The sequence below is a fragment of the Salmo salar genome, chromosome ssa08 (genome assembly GCF_905237065.1).
Source record: "Salmo salar chromosome ssa08, Ssal_v3.1, whole genome shotgun sequence".
In the NCBI taxonomy this organism is placed as follows: Eukaryota; Metazoa; Chordata; class Actinopteri; order Salmoniformes; family Salmonidae; genus Salmo; species Salmo salar.
This window is the reverse complement of record NC_059449.1, coordinates 9,226,226-9,245,527: the sequence shown is the minus strand read 5'-3', so window position 1 is coordinate 9,245,527 and position 19,302 is coordinate 9,226,226. Positions and strand designations below refer to the sequence as shown.

The 19,302-nt window shown below is 41.6% G+C and overlaps 3 protein-coding genes across 3 annotated transcripts in view; 2 read left to right on the top strand and 1 right to left on the bottom strand.

The window, feature by feature from the left end:
• The window catches only part of LOC106610081 (zinc finger and SCAN domain-containing protein 2), a 482,712-nt gene that overhangs the window by 90,386 nt on the left and 373,024 nt on the right, over nucleotides 1-19,302 (top strand). The window lies entirely within an intron of this gene.
• Nucleotides 1-19,302, top strand: part of LOC106610133 (zinc finger protein 629) — a 254,819-nt gene that overhangs the window by 18,772 nt on the left and 216,745 nt on the right. The window lies entirely within an intron of this gene.
• On the bottom strand, nucleotides 14,382-18,999 carry LOC123723690 (oocyte zinc finger protein XlCOF29-like). The gene is made up of 3 exons (XM_014209221.2): nucleotides 18,508-18,999; nucleotides 17,926-18,056; nucleotides 14,382-17,725 (listed from the first exon to the last, which is right to left on the bottom strand). Exons 1-3 carry the CDS (start codon nucleotides 18,788-18,790, stop codon nucleotides 16,529-16,531), a joined length of 1,611 nt encoding a protein of 536 aa, XP_014064696.2. The 5' UTR covers nucleotides 18,791-18,999; the 3' UTR covers nucleotides 14,382-16,528.

The window sequence follows — 19,302 nt, the reverse complement described above, 5'->3', positions numbered from 1 at the left end:
GGCTAAATTGGCGTCATAGTTCAAAGGCTGTGGCTAAATTAAAAGGGTTTGCGCTGGTGATGCTCATGAAACCAGGGGAGCGTTCAGTTCGCTGCACGTTTGCTACGTTGCGGAAGGGTTTGTACTGAACAACACGTTTCCCCAAAACGTTCTTGAACAGACTTTGAGATACGTTTGCTCCGGTTTGGTGGGTGTGTCAAGGTGTGCCTTAAAGCAATAAGCGAGGCACTGTATTTAAAGGGCAGTGGCCATGTTGACAGTGTTCACCAAACCACAACCTCACCCCCTCCATGTTTTCAATTGGTCATTCAGTACAGCAATTATCCATCAAAATACTGAACGCAGCCCAGTTTTAACCATGGTAGCAAATTGAGTTACAAAACCATGATGCATCTGCAAAAATCAACTATCATTCTGAAGACTAAGATGCCTAGTTTATGGCACTGTGTCTACATTTTAGCCAGAATGTTGTACATTTTTCGGATTAAGTCATTTTATACAATGTTACTTGAAAAAAACCTGGGACATCATATAAACTGCGACAGTTTAACCTTTACGTACCCAGATCCAGTTTTCCTTGCAAAAAATAAATAAATCAAGAGTGATAGGAATGCTCAAGGAGGCCCCCCAAAACATATTTCTGTGGGGTTTGGTTTGCATCACATAATCCCCGATGTTACATATAGGTAACAAACTTTCAAGTGGCTTTACTTATCTCAAAATTAATATTCTTCTTAGAAACTGTACTCAGGCGTCCCTGGACATTGTATACGCATTTTGAATGCATTGAATTTCAGAAACTCAACTTTTTGACAATGTACGAGACCATTAGGAGGAGTATTTGGGATTTTCAGCCCAAATCTGAGTGTAATTACGATTGGCCACCAGAGGGTGCCAAAAGTGTTTATGGGGATGTCTTCTTGAAGATAATGGTTTCCTTTTATGTATTAATCAAATACAGACACTTAACCAGGTGTTTAAAGACAATGTTACAGATATATAATATTGGGCTTTAAAGGGTTAATCCTGACGTATATTTCTTGGTCTGACAAGTGAAAATCAAAACTAATGTGCAGATCCCTTTTGTCAAGTCAGTCTACTAGCATGCTAGCAGATACCCAGTGATTTCCAGTCGTTGCACTAATGCTCGTTAGTATTGGCTTGTGAAACTACCTTTAACTTCCTTCATACTGGACACAGAGACATAAAAATGGCATCCACGAGTTCATCTGACTCTGGGGAAATAGATTAAGGGTCTCAGTGCCAAAAACCCGAAGTATCCCTTTGAGGTTATAAAACGGTCATAAATAATGCACTGTGCAAAATCATGTATTATAATGTGCATACTATGTACTAGTACATCAAAATAAATGAAAAAGTTGCAATAGTATGTTTCAATTTAGTAATTCAGTCATGCTTTTAAATTGTCCTGCTTTACCAACTATAGCTAGCTAAAGAAGTACAGCATGGAGTAGTTAAAGTGGGACAGTCTTTATAGGCTTTTCCAATGGAGGAAAGACATCCAGTTTACATTAGGGACCCCCTGTACTTTGGTTAGGCAGGGCTCTGGTTCTTGTTGTACTTGTTGTACTGGTATCCTATCATTTTTGGCACCAAGTAGAACTATCTCTGGATGAATTCTGAAAAAGTGAGACACTTTTTTCATATCCGGCTTCTGTCACCTCTTTTGATAGATTTCTGAAATCCTCAAGATGTTTCCTAATCCCACAAAATTGAATTTGTCATTGGGGTACAATTACGACTATCCCAGTTTATCTAACCTGCTGTCCTAGTTAACCAAATGCAAACTGAAAATATGGTTTTGGCTCAGTGTACACAAATGGATGTGTCATGCCTCCTGTGAATATGATATCAACATTTGTCATTTTTGTGTGATCAGAAAACATCTTGAGGATTTCAGAAATGTATCATGTGTTGGGCTAATATGTTGGATAGATGTCACAGAAGATGGAAATGCAAAAAGTGTCCCACTTATTATTAATTAATTAATTAATTTTATTTTTTAATTCATCCTAAATCATAAAAATGATATATTATTTGAAGTTGACATAAAACCATTATATTTATTACAGAAAAACACATTTCTCATTACTGTAAAAATGTTCCCGTAAAATCTCCAATCAGTTTTTAAATCAAGTTTATTCACCCATAATGCATCAGTAGTTCCTATAGGGTGCAATCTGTCAAAATGTGATTCACACCTTGTGATTTAAGAGGCGTTGAGCCAGTAACCAAAAGGTTGCTGGTTTGAATCCCCAAACCGACTAGGTGACAAGTCTGTGCTTGAGCAAGGCACTTAACCCTAATTGCTCTGGATAAGAGCATCTGCTAAATGCCTAAACTGTAAACTGTTTATGACATATGATGCAATGTCAGGTAAAACCCGACCTGGTATTCGTGACTTTATGACCACAGGAAGATTTACAAGAAGGTTATGTTCCACATATTTACATATGTAACATGTCAAATATTATTAGACACAATTTGTAAGATCAGTGATCTATTGCACAACATAATTATATCCACTGATGCTGCAGACAACAGTTTTCTAGAAAGTACATCGGTGATAGAAAATGTCTTATGTTCAAAGACACATCATCACATGTACAGTCTTTCACATTGTGGTTAGTGAAGCTTATGTTAGGAACTGAGTCCTGCCAGTGATAAATTGACAGGTCTTAATCCTACATGGCTCCCTGTTAACAAGCAACTGAATAGACCACTTATCCTAAAAGAGATGGGGGTAAGTTGGAGAGGAATTGGTAGAGGGGAGATGGGGCAATGTTCCCTCTAATTGAGCAGTGAGCAAATTTCTGGTCTGGTGAGCGCAAACTTGAACATTGTGAAAATTCTGTGCAACGTCCGCCGCACGTTTACTGTGAACACTGAGGCTGTACCCGCTTTAAGTTACCATTTTAACAGATAGACTACTGTAATAGACTACTGTAGCTATTTGATCATAATGTAGGCCTACCAGAGTGGCCTACCATAAAAAACAGTGGAGAAAATGCATCCCATAACATTTTAACATGGAAATAGCAGTTCTATCTATCATTCAGTCTACATTAGCAGCCAATGTGAATCCTACTCCGAAAAACATGCAGGGCTTGACATTAAGTTCATCCAGTTGTCCTTCAGACAAGGAGGTGACTGAAAATGTTGTTGTGTTATTTGATGCAGGAAACCATTTTACAAAATCCAATGCATCATTACTCCCATACCATTATTACAAAGAATCAAACAAATTATGCTACCCTCTGCCTATTGGCTACTTAGTTTATTCAAGCCTGTCTCAAAATACAACACTGCCCCTTTAAGACAAAAAAAGCTCTTTACTTCACTCACTTTTCAAAGATTTCTAGAAATGCATAACTTTTGTGCTCTTGAATGAAGCAATCCCTCCCCCATTGCTGTCTACAAATAATCTATAACTGGGTTAATAACTCACGCATATGAACAAATGTGCACGTGGCTACATGTAGCTCTCGCTTTGATCTCAAAACAAGTGCATCTACCAATGACCGCTCATGCTGTAAACACAGTCCAGTTCAAAGTGAATGACACAGATCCATATATGGCAATGGTCAATTTGCATATAAGCCTACTGCAGCTCTGATTGGTTATGGTGCACCGGTCTGTGTAGAGTACGGGCCTGAGTCATGCCGGTCAATAAAACAAAATGCTACTCCGATGCATTCTGCCTACAACAAAATATCTTGCATAGTTAGTTTTGCATACTAAGTCTTGCATAGTTAGTTTTGTTTCGGTATGTTGCATTTAAAGTGGCTAATATTGTGTTGATTCGATCACAATTCCAACAGTAAAGGGAAACGTTGATTGTGTTAACTAACGGGGAAAACTCTAGAAAGTTGAGTGAAGTTCAATCTCGTGCTTCTCTGCATGGGCTGATATTTCTTCTGCACGGCAGTTTAGAGGAAACATTGGTGCTGGGGCGCAGAGAACAAAACCAGGTGCTGTCTCCATTCACTGGTGTTTGTGCCTTGAAAAATAAAAAAAAGAGGGCTATTTAGTACACATATCCAAAACATTAATGAACATCAAATATCATTAACTGAGACTACAGACTATATAATGTTGCAAATGTTTGCAACATTTTGACTAGCTTGACCTTGCTACCAAACTTTGTGGGACGCTTATGATTTTATTTCTCTGACAAAATTATGTTTGATCAAAAGTTGTACAGATCTTTAGTTTAGTTGGTTAGCTTGTCATTCGCCATGTTGAATTCACACTGAGTTTAGGGCTGTATCAATAAGAAGAAACTTGTGTCAACCTTACAGTTAACCAATCACAAACGAAGGTACGTAGACTTTGGTTCGGCTGGCCTTGAGAGAAAAAAAAAAGTGTGTGCCTGAACAGCCGACAAAACCCTAGCCGAACACCAAAACGAACAAAATGTGATAATATAAGAGCAAACTGTTCTGAACTGTTTCGGTTGGGAAGCGTGCAGCCACCTTAACAATGACTATATATTACATGACTCTTTCACAGACCTTCTCAAAAGGCATACCTAATTATCTGCTGGTGGATGATGGGCTCAAGATTCTATTCAAACTAGTTGGGTATGTTTAGGCTCAGAGCATTCACACCTAGCCCATTGGCTATTCTGTCTACCCCTCATACTACCGACTAGGTGATTTTGACCCTAGAGGCATATTTCTTATCATAGCCCAAAAGTGGTTTATTCAATGCTTCAAATGTTTCATGACTTTGTCAATCAACTTGTTCTTAGCAAATATAAATCATTGTTTAGTTTTTCTGTATCAATATGGAGTTTAAAAACAAATTTAGTCCTTTGGGGTAATTTTGACCCCAGTCAAAAACACTTAATTCCGCCTATAGTAATTTGATATACAGTACCAGTCAAAAGTTTGGACACACCTACTCATTCAAGGGTTTTTCTTTATTTTTTACTATTTTCTACATTGTAGAATAATAAGGAAGACATCAAAACTATGAAATAACACATATGGAATCTTGTAGTAACCAAAAAAATGTTAAACGAATCAAAATATATTTTAGATTTTAGATTCTTCAAAGTAGCTACCCTTTTACAGCTTTGCACACTCTTGGCATTCTCTCAACCAGCTTCACTTGGAATGCTTTTCCAACAGTCTTGAAGGAGTTCCCACATATGCTGAGCACTTGTTGACTGCGTTTCCTTCACTCTGCGGTCTAACTCATCCCAAACCAACTCAGTTGGGTTGAGGTCAGGGGATTGTGGAGGCCAGGTCACCTGATGCAGCACTCCATCACTCTCCTTCTTGGTCAAATAGCCCTTACACAGCCTGGAGATGTGTTGGGTCATTGTCCTGTTGAAAAACAAATGATAGTCCCACTAAGCCCAAACCAGATGGGATGGCTTATCGCTGCAGAATGCTGTGGTAGCCATGCTGATTTAAGTGTGCCTTGAATTCTAAATAAATCACAGACAGTGTCACCAGCAAAGCACCCCCACACCACCTCCTTCATGCTTCACGGTGGGAAACACATATGCGGAGAACGTCCGTTCACCTGCGTCTCACAAAGACACAGCGTTTGGAACCAAAACCTCAAATTTGGACTCATCAGCCCAAAAGGACAGATTTCCACTGGTCTAATGCCCATTGCTTGTGTTTCTTGCCCCAAGCAAGTCTCTCTTCTTCTCATTGGTGTGCTTTAGTAGTGTTTTCTTTGCATAAATTAGACCATGAAGGCCTGATTCGTGCAGTCTCCTCTGAACAGTTGATGTTGAGATGTGTCTGTTACTTGAACTCTGAAACATTTATTTGTGCTGCAATTTCGAGGCTGGTAACTCTAATGAACTTATCCTCTGCAGCAGAGGTAACTGGGACTTCCATTCCTGTGGAAGTCCTCATGAAAGCCTGTTTCATCATAGCGCTTAATGGATTTTGCGACTGCACTTGAAGAAACTTTCAAAGTTCTGGACATTTTCCGGATTAAGACATGAAGGTCAGTCAAAGTAATGATGGACAGTCGTTTCTCTTTGCTTATCTGAGCTGTTCTTTCCATAATAATGTATTTTATTTGTTAAATGTAACTTTCATTTAACTAGGCAAGTCAGTTAAGAACATATTCTTATTTACAATGAAGACCTAAAAGACTTGGTCTTTTACCAAATTGGGCTATCTTCTGTATACCACCCCTAACTTGTCACAACACAACTGGTTGTCTCAAACGCATTAAGGAAAGAAATAATACAAATTAACTTTTAACAAGGCACACCTGTTAATTGAAATGGATTCCAGGTGACTACCTCGTGAAGCTGGTTGAGAGAATGCCAAGAGTGTGCAAAGCTGTCATCAAGGCAAAGGGTGGCTACTTCTAAATATATTTTGATTAGTTTAACACTTTTTTGGTTACTACATGATTTAATATATGTGTTATTCTACAATGTAGAAAATAGTACAAATAAAGAAAAACCCTTGAATGGGTAGGTGTGTCCAAACTTTTGACTGGTAATGTATATGACCTTTATTTGAATCTAGTTCTCTCTGGATACATAATAAGTTATCCATACCACCAGAGGTGGAGGGGGAACTGTATCAGTGATTTTGACTAGATAGACAGATCATCTACAGAGATATATCTTCTTGTGTACTCGCCTATGGTTATAACTGGTTATAACTAGGTATGACTGTGTACAAAATCAAAATTACTAAATAAACTAAAGTAAAAAATAAAATAAAAAGTAACTTAATAAAATAACAATAGCGAGGCTATATACAAGGGGTTCCGGTACCAAGTCAATGTGCGGGGGTACAAGTTAGTTGAGCGTAATTTGTACATGTCGGTAGGGGTAAAGTGACTTTGCATAGATAATAAACAGCGACTAGCAGCAGTGTAAAAACAAAGGGGGGGGTTTAATGTAAATAGTCCGGGTGGCCATTTGATTAATTGTTCAGCAGTCTTATGGCTTGGGGGTAGAAGCTAGACTCCTAGACTTGGCGTTCCGGTACCGCTTGCCGTGCGGTAGCAGACAGAACATTCTATGACTTGGGTGACTGGAGTCTGACAATTTTTTGGGCCTTCCTCTGACACTGCTTAGTATATAGGTCCTGGATGGCAGGAAGCTTGGCCCCAGTGATGTACTGGGCCGTACACACTACCCTCTGTAGCGCCTTACGGTCAGATGCCGAGCAGTTGCCATACCAGGCGGTGATGCAACCGGTCAGGATGCTCTTGATGGTGCAGCTGTAGAACTTTTTGAGGATCTGGGGACCCAAATCTTTTCAGTCTCCTTAGGGGGAAAAGGTGTCTTCCCGACTGTCTTTTTGTGTTTGTACCAAGATAGTTTGTCGGTGATGTGGACACCAAGGACCTTGAAACTCTTGACCCGCTCCACTACAGCCCTGTCGATGTTAATGGGGGCCTGTTCGGCCCGCCTTTTCCTGTAGTCCATGATCAGTTCCTTTGTCTTGCTCACATTGAGGGAGAGGTTGTTGTCCTGGCACCACACTACCAGATCGCTGACCTCCTCCTTATAGGCTCTCATCGTTGTCTGTGATCAGGCCTATCGCTGTTGTGTCGTCAGCAAAATGAATGATGGTGTTGGAGTTGTGCTTGGCCACGCAGTCGTGGGTGAACAGGGATTACAGGAGGGGACTAAGCACGCACCCCTGTGGGGCCCCAGTGTTGAGGATCAGCATGGCAGATTTGTTGTTGCCTACCCTTACCACCTGGGGGGCAGCCCGTCAGGAAGTCAAGGATCCAGTTGCAGAGGGAGGTGTTTAGTCCCAGGGTCCTTAGCTTTGTGGGCACTATGGTGTAGAACCCTGAGCTGTAGTCAATGAACAGCATTCTCACATAGGTGTTCGTTTTGTCCAGGTAGGAAAGGACAGCGTGGAGTGCGATTGAGATTGCGTCATCTCTGGATCTGTTGGGGCGGTATGCGAATTGGAGTGGGTCTAGGGTTTCCGGGATGATGGTGTTGATGTGAGCCATGGCCAGCCTTTCAAAGCACTTCATGGCTACCGACATGAGTGCTACGGGGCGGTCACCTTCGCTTTTTTGGGCACAGGAACTATGATGGTCTGCTTGAAACATGTAGGTATTACAGACTTGGTCAGGGAGAGGTTGAAAAGGGAGAGGTTGAAAAGTTTAGTTGGTTAGCTTGTCTGCCTATAACCCTATTACAGGGGCTGAGTCACTGGCTTATTGGTGTTCTTCCATGCCGTCCCTAGGAGGGGTGCGTCACTTGAGTGGGTTGAGTCACTGACGTGGTCTTCCTGTCTGGGTTGGCGCCCCCCCTTGGGTTGTGCCGTGGCGGAGATCTTTGTGGGCTATACTCGGCCTTGTCTCAGGATGGTAAGTTGGTGGTTGAAGGTATCCCTCTAGTGGTGTGGGGGCTGTGCTTTGGAAAAGTGGGTGGGGTTATATCCTGCCTGTTTGGCCCTGTCCGGGGGTATCATCGGATGGGGCCACAGTGTCTCCTGACCCCTCCTGTCTCAGCCTCCAGTATTTATGCTGCAATAGTTTGTGTCGGGGGGCTAGGGTCAGTCTGTTATATCTGGAGTATTTCTCCTGTCTTATCCGGTGTCCTGTGTGAATTTAAGTATGCTCTCTCTAATTCTCTCTTTCTCTCTTTCTTTCTTTCTCTCTCTCGGAGGACCTGAGCCCTAGGACCATACCTCAGGACTACCTGGCATCATGACTCCTTGCTGTCCCCAGTCCACCTGGCCGTGCTGCTGCTCCAGTTTCAACTGTTCTGCCTGCGGCTATGGAACCCTGACCTGTTCACCGGATGTGCTACCTGTCCCAGACCTGCTGTTTTCAACTCTCTAGAGACAGCAGGAGCGGTAGAGATACTCTCAATGATCGGCTATGAAAAGCCAACTGACATTTACTCTCGAGGTGCTGACTTGTTGCACCCTCGACAACTACTGTGATTAATATTATTTGACCATGCTGGTCATTTATGAACATTTGAAGATCTTGGCCATGTTCTGTTATAATCTCCACCCGGCACAGCCAGAAGAGGACTGGCCACCCCTCATAGCCTGGTTCCTCTCTAGGTTTCTTCCTAGGTTTTGGCCTTTCTAGGGAGTTTTTCCTAGCCACCGTGCTTCTACACCTGCATTGCTTGCTGTTTGGGGTTTTAGGCTGGGTTTCTGTACAGCACTTTGAGATATCAGCTGATGTACGAAGGGCTATATAAATAAATTTGATTTGATTTGAAAATGTCAGTGAAGACATTTGCCAGTTGGTCCGTGCATGTTTTGAGTACACGTCTTGGTAATCCGTCTGGCCACGCGGCTTTGTGAATATTGACCTGTTCAAAGGTCTTGCTCACAGCGGCTATGGAGAGCATGATCACACAGTCATCCGTAACAGCTGGTGCATGCATGCTTCAGTGTTGCTAGCCTCCACGCGAGCATAAAAGGCATTTAGCCCGTCTGGTAGGCTCGCGTCACTGAGCAGCTTGCGGCTGGGTTTCCCTTTGTAGTCCGTATTTGTTTTCAAGCCCTGCCACATCCAATGAGCATCAGAGCCAGTGTATTAGGATTCAATCTTAGTCCTGTATTGACGCTTTGCCTGCTTGTTGGTTCGTCTTAGGGCATAGCTGGATTTCTTATAAGCATCCGGATTAGTGTCCCGCTCCTTGAAAGCGGCAGCTCTAGCCTTTAGCTCGGTGCGGATGTTGCCTGTAATCCATGGCTTCTGGTTGGGATTTGTACGTACGGTTACTGTGGGGACGACGTTGTCGATGCACTTATAGATGAAGCCGGTGACAGGTGGTATACTCCTCAATGCCATTGGATGAATCCCGAAACATATTCCAGTCTGTGTTAGCAAAACAGTCCTGTAGAGAAGCATCCTGCTTTATCACTAGAGGGTAGAGGGGGACCTGTATCAGTGATGATAGACAGATCAGCTGCAGAGATATAGCTCCTCAAGTACTTGTCTATGGTTATAACGGGTTATAACTAGGTATGACTGTGAACAAAATCAAAATGACCTGACATATACGGTTAGTTCCAGTCAAAACAGCTGATAAAAGTCTGTCAGTGCTATGGATACTTGGTAGAACTGTAATACAGAAACCATCTACCCCTCTGAATGTACACATAGTGCTGTATTGGTGTGTATTCTCAGAAAAATAGTTCTTATACTGTAAATGCAGAATTTCTATAATATCCTCCAATATTCTATATGTGCAACTTAATATGGTATTTGGGTTGCGATAACATTTGGTTTGAACTGACACTGAGGATTTGAGCATGCTTTTTGAAGCATCCTGGCATTGGCTCCACCACTCCCATTGTTTCACTAACAGCGATGCTAATGCTGGCTGTGGGATAAGTAAATAAATAAAACTAAGCCATATTTTTGGTCATTCTCTCTCAGGATCAATGGATGAATCAGTTTTTATCAATAAAATTAAGTATATTTAAAATGTTGGTCTGACCCCCATTTAATTGGCAGTAGTTTTTAACCACAAATATGACCAAATGTATATTTACTTCAAAATTCAAAAAACGAAATAATAATACCATCAAATACAATCGAATGATGGTATATCAGATGTTTTTGTACTAACGTGGATTGTATTTTGGAAAAAATATGCACATTATTTATGGAAAATGTTATATTTTATTTTTTTACCGAATATGCACATTAAACTTGTATTTAGTTAAAAATAAGTATTTTTTAATTAATTTTTTCAAATAGGTGTTTCAAAAATGTATTGAATACTTATCTAATATACTTATATTAGTTAGAGATGCACAATATATTGGTGAGCATATCAGAATCAGCCGATATTAGCTAAAAATGCCAACATCGGCATCGGGCCCGATGTCTAGTTTAACGCCGATGTGCAAAAACGATGTCAAAGCTGACATGCATACCTATATAACGTAAGTAGATGACGTAATGACGCCACCAAAAATACAGCGATACACAGAACAAAAGCAGAAAAATACTAAGCGCACACTTCCAACAACTAAACAAATTCAAGTCGAGCAGTCATTTGAAAGAGTAAGAATATTTCAGCGAGACAACTCAAAGGCGAAATCCATTAACGACAAGATAATGGAATTCATTGCACTTGACAATCAACCGTTCTCTGTCGTGGATGATGTTGGCTTTCGCCGACTGGTCGAGCCCCGGTACACACTATTTTTCAGATGCTGCCCTACCGGAGTTACACAGTATTGTTTAAATGTACATCTATGAGCTACTTGCTATGGGCGTCAGTCGTGCTATTAGCTCCACAACTGACATTTGGACCAGCAATGTCAGCCCCATGAGCATGTCTAGTCTGACAGCACAGTGGGTCGACGAGGATTTCGTACTGAGGAAAGCCGTATTGCATGCTCAAGAATGTGCCGGTCCTCATACCGCTGCTGCCATTTGAGAACATGTTTCAAATATGAACACACTAGCTAGCTCCATTCGAACAACTGACTCAAGAAATAAGCTCATCAACTGCGCCTGCAGCAGATGTGATACCCTCTGTCATGGCATTGAAACGCCTGCTCAACAAAACTGCCGACACAGACCGTGGGGTTAAAACTTACAAAGGTACTCGAGGCTTTGAACAAGCGAGTCGTTGGCATTATCTCTGAGCCTCTTTACGATGTCGCCACCATGCTCGATGCTAGGTACAAAGACCGCTACTTCGATGCAGACAAGAAACAGGGTTTACGTGAAATGTTACAGACACAGCTGGACAAGATGGAAACGGACACAGTGACAGTGCGCACCGAGGAAGAGAGGCCACGAACAGACAGAGCTGAAACTTCATTGCTTGACATGTATGATGAAATCCTGGTTGAGAATGAAACGACTGAACAAATGAACAATGAAACAGCACAGCAAGTAAGTGAAAGAAATTGGTTTTGATGATGTTTTACTGGTAATGCGGAAATATGTAAATGCAAACAAAATACCTTTTTGGTCAGTGTGGTGTGGTGTGTGTAACCTTTAGTTAACTAGGCAATTCAGTTAAGAACAAATTCTTATTTACAATGACGGCCTACCCTGGGCCAAACCTGGACGACGCTGGGCCAATTATGCGGGACTCCGAATCACGGCCGGATGTGATACAGACTGGATTCAAACCAGGGACTGTAGCGACACCTCTTGCACTGAGATGCAGTGCCTTAGACTGCTGCGTCCATGTGTGTGTTAACTATTTAATTGTACTAGAATGCTTAAAAAATATTGGTTATCGGTATTGTTTTTGGGGCAAGGAAAATATCGGATATCGGTGCATCTCTAATATTAGTGTTTTATTTTTCATTAATGTTGAAAAATATATATAATTTTTTGTCCACTTTGACATTGCGCATGTTGGATCTCTTCCACTGATCCATCCACGACTATAGCAACACATCAACAATACATAGGCCTATATCCAGCTATATCCCTCTTATTACAAATGAGACTCATTATAAATGGGAGTTGAGTGGTACAGAATAAAAGTGCAATTTAGCTGACAAATGCATGTCGTAAGGGATAATAATATTGGCCCCTGGCTGTCAGTCGGGTGGTAAGGGTAGGCAACAACATATCTGCCACACTGATCATCTACAAACTATCAACACACCAAGAAAGTCGTGAAAAGGGCACGACAACGCCTTTTCCCCCTCAGGAGACTGAAAAGATTTGGCACGGGTCCCCAGATCCTCAAAAGGTTTTACAGCTGCACCATCAAGATCATCCTGACAGGTTGCATCACCGCCTGGTATGGCAACTGCTCAGCATCAGACCGTAAGGTGCTACAGAGGGTAGTGCGTACAGCCCAGTACATCACTGGGCCAAGCTTCCTGCCATTCAGGACATATATACTAGGCGGTGTCAGTGGAAGGCCCAAAAAATTGTCAAAGACTCCAGTTACCCAAGTCATAGACTATTCTCTCTGTCACCGTATGGCAATAAAGGAGCGGTAAAGGAGCGCCAAGTCTAGATCCAAAAGGCTCCTTAACAGCTTCTACCCCCAAGCCATAAGACTGCTGAACAATTCATCAAATGGCCACCCGGACTATTTGCATTGACATCCCCCCCTTTGTTTTTACACTGCTGCTACTCGCTGTTTATTATCTATGCATAGTCACTTTACCCCTACCTACATCCTACATGTACAAATTACTTTGACTAACCTGTACCCCCGCACATTGACTTGGTACTAATCTGCAGGCAGGCTTTCACTGCTCTCTGTATCTCAGGACAGAACACATCACAAGAAACAGACTTCATTATGCTCAAACTAGACAGAACTGAATATTATGTTACTATTATCTCTGTCCTCACTTCTAGGGACTGGAACTACACAAAAGTACCTGCCCTATCCAGAATAGCCTACTCTCTCACTTTGACAGCGGGGGTGGTTATCCTTTCACCCTCCTCAATTGCTGTTAGCTAGCTACCTACAAATGCATTTGGAGTTTGTTTTTTACAATGACAAATACAACAAAATAGATAGCTAATATGAAGTTAGGTAGCTGGTGATATTTAATTCAGCTAGCTAGCTATACAGTATGTAAAGTTGGCTAGATAGATAGATAGCTACGTTAGCAGCTCATTTGAGTTAGCCTACACTGTAGCTGGTTAGCTAAAAACAAAATGTTTAAATAATATTTTCGAAATGCAGTTACTTGAATAGGTTCTGCTAGCCATGTGGACGATTGGAAACAGGGCAGCAAAGTTTGTCTGTCACCAGAGCGGTTTAGAGCATATTACTATTTACCTGTGAATAAATTCATGAAATGGAGAACTATTTAAACTATTTAATAACCAGACCTTTATACAAACGTACTATGCTGAATTCTTGACACCCAATCGAACGTGCTGCTATATGCTGCGGGCACACCCACAAGCGTTTGCTGCTACTCGTCTTTATTCCAGGGAGGGGAGGATAAGGGAAGGGGGGACAAAGAAGGGGAGGGGGGACGGTTTACAGGGAGTCTTCTGTGTGGGGAACGACCAATGGATGAGTTTCCCTGTGGATCCTGCTTTTTGTTACACATCCATGGGCTTATCAACACTTAAGATAACCATTTTATCATCAATAAAACATTCCTTTCTGAAAAACAAATGTCAATGCTAGCTATTCTCTCATGGAATTTGAAACGGATACATTTTCCTATCAAACGGTCCAGCTGTCTTGATATTCTAGCAAGAAACCATATTGATATAGCAACGCTCCAAGAAACACACCTGCTCTATAAGGATGCACATAGAATGCAGAACCATTTGTACAAACTGTCTGCTTTTTCTTCAGCCCCAAACAAATCTAAAGATCTAATCATAATGATACATAAGAAACTCAAAAGTCACCATCTTGGGTAAAGACCCAGACTTAAGAAGGCAGAATCACTTTCCATAAACGTATCCATAATGGAAAGAAACAATTTATTAATGTGTACACTCCCCCCCCCAAAAAAATATTAATGTGTACACTCCAAATTCATATGATCTAACGTTTTTTCATTGCCTGAACAGCATATTGTTAGAAATAACTGAATTCCATCTGGTTATCCTACATTCTGTGATCAATTTGAAATGAATGAATAATGATCAATACAAATTCACTTGGTGACCCCCGATTCTATGGGATGCCATCAAAGGTTTTATAAAAAAAATGATGTAACTGCATTTGCATCTGGGTGAATAAATCACAATGAAAGAAAACATTAGAATTGGAAATGTTAACTGCATTAGAGCGTTCTCAACACAAACTATTTTCAGACCAGGTAGCTATTACTATTTCCAAAGTCAAAACAGAACTTAATTTATTGATGAAAGTGGGTTTGTTAAAAATCGTTCATCCTCGGATAACCTCCGTCGACTACTACAGAGCCTTCAGAAAGTATTCACACCCCTTGACTTATTCCACATTTTGTTGTTACAGCCTGAATTAAAAATTTATAATAATTTAGATTTTTAATCACAGATTTTGTATCCTACACACAATACCCAATAATGTCAAAGTGGAATTATGTTATTTGACATTTTTACATCTTAATTAAACATGAAAAGCTGAAATGTCTTGGGTCAATAAGTATTCAACCCCTTTGTTATGGCAATCCTAAATAACTTCAGGAGTAAAAATGGGCTTAACAAGTCACATAATAAGTTGCATGGACTCACTCTGTGTGCAATAATGGTGTTTAACATGATTTCTCAATGACTACCCCATTTCTGTACCCCACACATACAATTATCTGTAAGGTCCCTCAGTCAAACAGTGAATTTCAAGCACAGATTCACTGGGCATTCCCAAAACATATCTATATAGATCCCGACTGATCTAAGAGGGCAACCGTTTACAAAGATTATCACCAGAGAGTTATCTGGAAGCAGAGATATGGCGTATCAAAACATTTGTGAATACATTTTAAATGAATCACCTGGTGAGATGTTTTTTTTGATGAGAAAACATTGTTCCATATCACCTTCCAGTTCAACTGTTCTCCAAAACCTATTAGTTCTCTGTTCCAGATGGAAGTGACCGCAGGTGAACACTTGTCGATCGAGTTAAGTTTAGAGTAGAGAGTGGAGACCAGCCCAACAGATTTGGGAGTATTCAAAAGAGTCTCAACTAGGGGATGGGTGGCAATAAGGGAATCGGCTAATTGGTATTTCAGATCAAAGTATTAATATGAGGCAAATGTATAGCCGTTGTTTCTGGGTTAGAAAATATCCTAAAACAACAGTTTGCTGTCTAAATATTTGCCTGTCATATTCATCTTTTGATCTGAAATACAAATTCCATGAGTAAACAGCAAGTATTACCAACTTTACCACACTGTTCCAATATTTATGCCACTAACTACACTGTACAAGCAGTATTTAGTTAACATAAATCTCACCTTTATGGTGTTATATTATGTTAAGCTTGTATGTGGTCCCATGTGGCTCAGTTGGTAGAGCATGGTGTTTGCAACGCCAGGGTTGTGGGTTCGATTCCCACGAGGGACCAGTACGGGAAAGAAATGTATGCATTCACTACTGTAAGTTGCTCTGGATAAGAGCGTCTGCTAAATGACTAAAATGTAAATGTAAATGTAATCCCAGGGTACTCCGTAGGCTTTGAAAGCCAAGCGGAGCATAAGGAGAAAAAAAAATTAAGTCCCTGGGAGATTATATGATTCTTTGAAGTCTTGAAAAGTTTGAAGACCTGAATTGTCAAAGACATCACTGAGGATGAAAATATTTTTACTAGACCATTGAGGAAAAACAAAGGGTTTTGAGCCCGATAAAATTAGGTTATTGTCCATAATGGAGAATGGCTGTGAAAAGGGAATGAGATCATGAGATGTCTGTTGGCCTGTCTCCACACTTTAACTGCATTAGCAATTATTGGACCCATTCGAAGACGTATAGATTTTTGTATACAGCCAGAGAATAAGAGGTATTGTAGCCTAATGGGTTTTATTAATCTATGGGTATTTTCTGTTGAAAACAATTACCAATTGTCTTTAATGCAGGGGTTGATCTAAATGTCAGAATCTCTCAAGTGGAATGGTTACTTTCTATGTTATAGAATGGAATGGTTTTTCTGCTGGTGTATCCTGAGGTAGCAGCTCTCCGAGAACCTCTTTCCGCAGTGCGTACAGGTGAACGACCTTTCTTCCGTGTGGGCCTTCAGGTGCATCTTCAGCTGGTGCTGGCGGGAAAACCTCTTCTCACACTGGGGGCAGCTGTAGGGTTTCTCCCCTGTGTGGACCCTCTGGTGCCTCTTCAGGTTGCAAGCCTGGGCGAAGCGCATGTGACACTGAGTACAGCTGAAGGGTTTCACCCCTGTGTGGATCCTCTGATGGATTTCCACCTTCTGGGAGCAGCTGAAGCCTTTGTTACAGAACATGCAGGGGAACGGTTTGTCTTTATTATTGCCCGATGTGGCTCCCCCGCCCTGCGTCTTGGCACTTTGGTCTTTTGAGTTCAATACCTGATCGAAAAGGACAGAGCCATGTGAATCAAAAGGCCCCAATGATGTGGACACTGGGTCACGGTCCCTGAACACATGTAAAGGGGAGTGAGTGTCGACATTTAGATTTGTCTCTAAGCTTCCCCTGTAATCTAAGAAATCTCTGCCATGTGACTGTCCGTCTCCTAGGTGATTATCTGCATTCCATGTAGGAGGAGCATCGCCCTCCACTTTCACAGTCACCTCATCTACCACTATAACCTCCCCTTTCTTGTCTAGGCACCCTTCAGAGTATACACTACTACTGTACCGGTTCCAGTCCCCTCTAGACAGATCAGTCTGTGTCTCTAAACCCAAGGATATGTTGCCAGGGTCCATCTCTGTAGAGTAAGAACAAGACAGATCATCAATGCCAGTGTAGAATGCATCACCATCTCCTGGGGAATTAACCGTCCTCTGGCTCTGGTGAACTCCTGGTAAGTACTCTGAGCTGGGAGCAGGAGGACAGCCCAGTGGCCCCAGCCCCAGTCTCTCTGGGTCTGATCTGTGGTCAGATCCTGTGTATAAGAGCCTCTGTGTTACAGTTAAAGTCTCTGACTTGAGGACGTCGTTCAGCGTTCCACTGACCTCCGTGATGATGCGTCGGGTCCTGGCCTGGGGCGCAGTGGCAGTGGCAAGGTCCTCCGTGACTAAAGGGGGTGCCACTCCAGCCGCTGCTCCAGTCTGGACGTCTCTGTTGTGTCTAGGGTCCTCTCCTTCATTCCTCTCCTGCTTGACCCCAGGACCTGCAGCATCTGCATTTGCAGACTGACAAGCAGAGAGGAGGTTATTACCGGTACTTGAGTTGAATTGGAAAACAATATCGTAGAGAAGTCTCACAAGCTCCCCTATGGCAGATAAATAAGGATGTACATGTAAGCAAATTAATAGCTGAGGGGAGTCTTTCTGAAATAAACGGGTCACATTTTATGTACAGTCATTTTTTTATGTTACACTGTGACACTAACCTCTATCACAATAACATGCTGGGTTGAGGTTCCACTCCCCTCATCTATAGCTATGGGTTGGTCATCTCTCCACGCGTTGTGTCCCGCTGGCTTCACAAAGCTCTTAAGGCCTCCAGTGAGATGTCCTTCACCTAAGAAAGTAATTGGGGCAAAAGGGGTGGTTAAGTTGGGTACTTTCAATGCTCAACACTATATTGTACACTTGACACTGTCTACAATTGGCAAAGTAACATTTCTCATAACTTCTTGATATACTATTGATTGATTGATTGATTGATTGATTGATTGATTGATTGATTATGTTCCATGCATCACATTCTTTTTATTGCGTATGATAATAGGACATTCAGTAAATCAAGAATCTGGTTAGAATATTATGTCTTTGTGCAAGAATAATTTGTTCTTAATTTACCTGCCTGGTAAAATAAAGGTAAAATAAATAAAACACCAAATTAATGAGGGAAAGTATTGTATTCTATCTAAAAACTGATCAAGACTCAATTCTGGGTAACACATCTGAACACATGCGCAGACGGGAACGGGGCGACAGGCCCCGCAGTCTCTGCCTTCTACAAAATGTACCTCTTGCCATTCCTCTGTATCGGTCAAGGATCTTGACACTACTGGGACGACTTGCGACGACGTGCTGTCGCAATGTTCTCTCTGCGCGCTCCCGTGCCACCTTCAATTCCAGTAGTTGTAGTTTCCTCCGCAATCCCCTGTTTTCTTTCTGGCTTTGAGTTATTTCCAAACGAAACACTGCATAGTCGTCGTCTACGAGTTTACAGATCTCTGCCACTGCTGCATTCGCTAGCACCTCCATAATGGAGGCCATTTGATTGTGAAAAACCATACAGTTATCCATTGTTAGCTAACTATACCTAGATAACATACATCAACCAAGTCCTGTCTCCAATGCGTATGTGATGCTGTTAAGTTAATTAGTCATATTTTGAGATACATCGTGTTAATAAACATCTAAATAACAGTAATAAAAAAAACTAACGTAGAAATTGTTTTTGGTCATTGCTAACTTCCGTTTACACTGAAGAGAAAGGACGTTTTGGGCGTCATAGCTCATAGGGTGTGGCTAAATGAACAGGATACGAGTGCTGTTCTATGAACTACGGTAATGCTACATCAAACCAACGAGTCATGATTTGTCGTTGCTATGAGGAATCCTTGGGACGTCGGCCGCCCTACCCTTACCCATTTTAATTTTCAACTTCAATGAGGAAGGGACGTCCCAAAGACTGCAGATAGCAATGACCATTCATGATCATTTTCTTTGAAGCCAGCGCAGCCTTGTTTAGAACAATTACCGTAAATTATCTAAAAATTATGGCTCGCTCTATCCCATCGGTGGCAAGGACAGAA

What these genes read in the sequence shown, in the direction of transcription:
- LOC123723690 (XM_014209221.2), bottom strand. Translation starts at nt 18,790, where the DNA reads ATGGATAACTGTATGGTTTTTCACAATCAAATGGCCTCCATTATGGAG. An exon ending in ATACAGAGGAATGGCAAGAG is followed by an intron (nt 18,057 to 18,507) that starts GTACATTTTGTA and finishes TTACTTTCTTAG; the next exon opens with GTGAAGGACATCTCACTGGA. An exon ending in AGCATGTTATTGTGATAGAG is followed by an intron (nt 17,726 to 17,925) that starts GTTAGTGTCACA and finishes TCTGCTTGTCAG; the next exon opens with TCTGCAAATGCAGATGCTGC.